This window comes from Agrilus planipennis, unplaced genomic scaffold, assembly GCF_000699045.2.
Source record: "Agrilus planipennis isolate EAB-ADULT unplaced genomic scaffold, Apla_2.0 scaffold1356, whole genome shotgun sequence".
NCBI lineage: Eukaryota > Metazoa > Arthropoda > Insecta > Coleoptera > Buprestidae > Agrilus > Agrilus planipennis.
In genome coordinates this window covers 1,246-6,867 of record NW_020440056.1, presented here as the reverse complement: position 1 = coordinate 6,867, position 5,622 = coordinate 1,246, and the positions used below count along the sequence as shown (strand labels likewise).

Here is a 5,622-nt window from a genome sequence, read left to right as displayed (position 1 = left end):
AAAATTAAAATTTAGTTTCCATTTCATATATACCAATGTGACAAATCAAAAAAGAAAACTAAACTGAATAAGGGCCGAACGTCCCGTCGGTTTTTGCTTTTGAATGAATAAGTAACTTCTCACCCCCTATAAGATTTGATTTGACACATTAAAATTCAGTTTCCTCTTATCATTTTGAAAATAACATATGAACAATACTGATGTATGTAGGATATAATTACAGTTGACTATAAAACAAAATCGATATCTTTACAAAACAAGGAAGGCGTCAATTCGAAACGGGCCTGGGGCGCAAACCAATTTAAACCCGCCCTTGCTTATAACGTGTATTAATATTGATCATAAAATATTTTAGTTTAACCTTTAATTTCTTGCTAGGTTTATCCTCTACTTCGGCATATTTAGAATTTTAGGACCCGAAAATTGTATTTCTTCTTGGATTGGTTTGGAATTCTGTAAATAGTGACTAATACGAATTTGACTATAAAAATGTGTCCTTAAGCTACCTAGGATACCATCAGTTCGTTTGTGTTGTCTCTTCCTACCGTAACCTTACAATAATGAAGTTACGAACCGTCGGGTTCGCCGCTTAACCGCACGTTGTAGTCTCCATGATATTTATGGAATTCGTACAAAACTTTAAGTTACTGTGCACTAATTCGCCCTTAATGTCATATAAGGGTGCAAAATAAATTAGTTTTAGTGCCGATATTCAATGGAAAAATTCGCTAGGTATCAGACTGTTTGATAATTACCGAAGGTCACCGAATTTCGAAAGTAACAGTTACAACTACCTACCGGTCGATATAATTACGAGTATTTTTGTGAAATAATCATTAGATAAAATTATTTAATCACAACCACTTCTGTTACATAATTAACAGATATACTACGTAATTCTCAAGTTGACACCGCAACGATAATTGCTGTAGTGAACTAGCTTATCATTAGATACCTACCTACTATCATGACAAGGTTGTACCATATAGATACGGATCTTTATATTAATTTAAAATTGTTTGTCATATGTTGTATCAATATCAAAAAAAAAAAAAATAACGTTAATTAACTACTCGACCGATCATTAATTTTTTGTTAATTTTACCCAGAATAAAATGCTGTCTGTACCCGACAGATAGAAAAAATTAAGTTTGTAGGTTTCAATGATTCTTGACACGAATTTATGACATCAACGCGAGAGAAGCCGCGGGTCAAAAAAACTATCATGAAATTTTGTACACACATTGTCAGGGGTAGAGAAAAGGACATAAGGGTACCTTTTATTCAGAAAAAAATACTGTTCCCCAGGGATAAAAGATTTTTGGCACGTATTTAAGACATCAACGCGAACGAAGCCGCGTATAAATCCTAGTATATTATAAAAATAAAAAAAATACAACGTGTAATTATACAACACGCTACTGAAGTGAAACTTCTTCAAACATACCTACCGGGGTTAAGGAATTGATTTGAATCAGTTGCGTCGTTTTGACTGTAGAGTGTAGGCACATCCATACATTTTGTTAGGGCTATACTATACATGCCGGAGTTGCCTGTAACGAACGTTGCATTGAAGCGCGCTCACGGCTCAAGCGATCCCCACTACGAACTCGACTACGTGNTTTACCTCCTTCTCTATATCCATACAAAATATCTATCAAACAAATAAAATAAAAATTTTCTTTTGAAAAATGAAACCATTCCATCAGTATTTTCTTATGACGTTGTCACGTTCAACTATCGTTAATAAACCGACTTTACAGACAACCGATTTTTTTTTTAAGCAAATTTATTAATATACGCAGTGGGACAACTATGCTTTTATTAATCTCAATATTGTAATAGATATTAGGTGCTTTCTCTGAATTATTGCCTTTTTTATAATTTTTGAATGAGCAGCTAATGTCGTACTGGGCTTTTAGTTTATTATTTTATTTTAAAACATTTTTTGTATAGCGTATCAAACTAAAGGAAACTTTTTAATTACCTAATTTGACGCAAGATATTTACTTCTGTTAGAATTAAAAATGACGAAAAAAAGGTGACGAGTATTCGACGAAGTTATCACAAAAAATGCAGGTTAATGCTGAGCAACTAATTAGTAAATTAATTTCGGAATTTTTTGAAAAAACAAAATTAAAAGCAACGGTGGGTACTTGTGGGTACTTTCGCGTGCAAATACTTCAACATATAAAATATAATTAAGAATTTCATAACAAAAATTTATTGACGAAATGCACCGTACTTTATTGGAGTAATCAATCGGTATGTAACTGATTTTATCACCGATTAAGATCGGGAGATAACGCCGCATTTTTGGGTTAATTAATTTGGTTTTCTGAAAAATTTGACTTCATATTTACGTAAATATCCGTCCATATATATACGCCTCCTAAAACTTATAACTTTACTTTTGCTTTGGCTGTTACAAGTAAAAAAAAAAACTAAAAATGTTTCGCCAATTTATAGCGATCGTTGTTCTTGCATTAATTTCATATACTTATGCACAATACACTTCACCAGGTCAATGTAGTGACAGAACTAACTTGAGAGCGGTGCAAAATTTCAGTTTTTCAGGGGTAAGTTAATTGTTATTTACAAATAAAAAACAAGACATTTGCCTGTTTCATCAACTTTTTTTTTAAGTATGCAGGAAATAACGCGTCATGGTATCCTATATACACATACGTCAACTCCGATTGCCAAATCGTAAATTTTGCCCTAACAGATAACGTAACTATGGATATGGTTTACATACAAAAAAATTTAACGACCGGTGTATGGTTTGGCAGGCGTGGTGTAGTAACGTGGGTACCGGGTAGTAGGAGAGAAGGTGTTTTAAGTCTGGTTTACCCCGATGTTCGAGATCCGTTAATATTTAGAATACTTGGAATTGATTATGTCAACTACACCATTGATTACAGATGCATCAACCTAGATAGCTCAAACAAGAGAGGTAAGAACAAATGTATAATTATTGTATTATACTGTAGAAGCTGTAAATCTAAGGATTTACTTAGTATATGAGCTGGTAATTGTAAGAACTTTTGCTATTAATGTTTGATAACTACGTGTGAGGTTTTACCAATGACAATAAGTAAATTTCGTTTTGTGTATCAATCAATTTAAATTTAAAACTTTTTTAAAATACTTTTTGAAAAGTAAAATTCAGTAGGTACCCAATATAAATAATACTAAAGAGAAAGGTAAAATAAAGAAATGATTCTTTAATATTTATGTCGAAAATTGAATTGACAGTCGTGTAGGAATAAATAACTCGTACTACATTATAATCTACAAAAATTTACTGGTAAATGCAATATTATCTACCATCTATACATTCTAGATATTGAAAGCAGGCCCTTTAGTTATTTCTAACCTTGAATACACATTTTGATAGTCGGTTAATTCCGGAATTATCACACAATTATATCCTGAGGTGATAGTAATTTGGAATTAGGGTAGGTACGTGAATATATCGGAATCGGACGGGCGACACGGAACATATGTAGCCAAACGTATGCCGTTTCACCACCTTAATACACTTCTAATTCTAACTAACTGTCGTTATTATTAACCTTGATATTTAAATAAGTGCTAGTAACATACTAACCGAGTGGTAGATATTAATTACATAATTTTAAATATTTTATATATAGATGTACATTACCCTTTAATATCTTAACAACCTATTCAATTTTCCTTAGAATTTCTGTATATAATGAGCCGGACCAACTCCTTGTCACCAGCATTAAATGCCACAGTTCAACAAATTGTTCGAGCCAACGGTCTTGGTGGAATAGAACAGATGCATGTTGTACAGGACGCAGCATCCTGCACAAGATGAATGAATCAGTAATGTTTCAGTTTTCTGATTACAGTTACAATGTAAATTATGATTTCTCACTGGTTTCGAAATAAATTGGCAACATAGCATTTTAATGATTTTTTACTAATTTGTGAATCAATACTGTAGGTACAGAGTATTTATTTTTCAACATTTTTGTTACAGTTGTACAATTTTTGATAGTACTTAATAATAAAATTACTTTTTTTAGAATTGAAAATTAGAATTTAGTTTCCATTTGTTCCCCAATTTGTACCAATGCGATAAATCAGAACTCATATGGGATAATAAAATTACTAACTTGATAAATCCATGTGTAGAAGGGCAAAACCTAGCGTAGGTTGTTAGGTACTTTTGAATAAATAAATAAACTTTTCACACCATATAATAAGATATTTGATTTATCGCATTAAAATTAAGTTTCTTTTTAGTATTTTAAATAACCTAACATATTAACATGTGCTGCCTTTTCCTACCGTAAGCTCATAATCCTAACCTGGAGGAACCTTAGCCGCAAGTTGTCGTGTTGACGACCTTTAAAACCTTTACTTGTTATAAAAGGCGCTAGTTTTTGTTGTTTTACACAAAGATAACCTCATTCTGTGACTTTGGCGTACATAATCGGTACCACGCGTTACTTGATGGTACATATGGGCATTTTTTTTGACCTCATTTTGTGCTCAATACACCGAAAACGCTCATATTCCAAGTCAATCCGAAGATATATTTTTTGGAAATTTCGAATTTAGCACTCAAGTAATGCATCTATCTAAGCCTGTACCAGCCAACTTTGCAAATGACCATGAAAAAGTCATAAAATAAAAATCACTTTTATTATTTTATTATTATCAGGTATACTTATACCTACAATTCATCTACAAATGTCTAAAGACAATAGCTGTTGTTTAAAATATTTAAATAGAATTACCATACTCTTATGCAAAGAAAGAATACTTTTAATTTTGCAATTATAATTAAATAATAAGTCACGGAACTTTCAGGTTCGTCGCTTATCCGCTCGTTGTAATCTCTATAGCATTTACGGCATTCATATAAAAATTCACGTTATAGCCGTCTAATTTTCCCCTAAATATCCCCTAACGTCATAGAAGGATGCAAAATAAATTAATTTTAGTGCCCGTATTCAACGAAAAAGTCGAAAACATTGAAATTCGTTTTGTATTAGATACCCTCACATATTTAGACAATTATTTATTATCGTTTGATGGCATGCACATTAACGATCGTACGAACAACAAAGAAAGAAAAACAAGCAAAGTAAAGAGAGACAGAAATAAGTGTTCTGTAACTAAGGTATATATCAACGACAACAACAAAGGGAACAACAATAAGAGTCTTTTAGTCCAGTTCTCTTAATCGGATCTCCGATCGCCGAAGACAAGCATTAGGATTAACCTTTACTATTTGATGACTGCCGAAGGGTCAACGGCAAGTTCGACAGTGTCTGTTTGTTGTTTATTCTATCGCAGAGAAGCAAATTATACGAGGTCTGTCCAAAAAGTATCGCGAATTTTTAAGTTTCTTGCCAGTAAGACAAGCATTAGGATTAACCTTTACCATTTGATGACTGCCGGAGGGTCAACGGCAAGTTCGACAGTGTCTTCGAAAATATTCATTTAAATTACATGCTGTAAAGGGCCATATTGATCTATATTAAATGCACAATGTATTTAAAAGTACTTAATTGGATAAGGATTAATGCTGTATTGCTTAAAATCGCTTCGTAAATAAGCCATTATTTCTCGTAAAAAGTA

The 5,622-nt window shown here is 32.4% G+C and overlaps 1 protein-coding gene across 1 annotated transcript; it reads left to right on the top strand.

Annotated features, from left to right (window-relative positions):
* The first annotated feature begins 2,435 nt into the window (after window positions 1-2,435).
* Window positions 2,436-3,942, top strand: LOC112906012. Its single transcript, XM_025979535.1, has 3 exons — window positions 2,436-2,579; window positions 2,647-2,956; window positions 3,708-3,942. The coding sequence occupies exons 1-3, from the start codon at window positions 2,451-2,453 to the stop codon at window positions 3,845-3,847; spliced, it is 579 nt and encodes a 192-aa protein (XP_025835320.1). The 5' UTR covers window positions 2,436-2,450; the 3' UTR covers window positions 3,848-3,942.
* The last annotated feature ends 1,680 nt before the right edge of the window (window positions 3,943-5,622 follow it).

What these genes read in the sequence shown, in the direction of transcription:
- LOC112906012 (XM_025979535.1), top strand. Translation starts at nt 2,451, where the DNA reads ATGTTTCGCCAATTTATAGCGATCGTTGTTCTTGCATTAATTTCATAT. An exon ending in AAAATTTCAGTTTTTCAGGG is followed by an intron (nt 2,580 to 2,646) that starts GTAAGTTAATTG and finishes TTTTTTTTTAAG; the next exon opens with TATGCAGGAAATAACGCGTC. An exon ending in AGATAGCTCAAACAAGAGAG is followed by an intron (nt 2,957 to 3,707) that starts GTAAGAACAAAT and finishes AATTTTCCTTAG; the next exon opens with AATTTCTGTATATAATGAGC.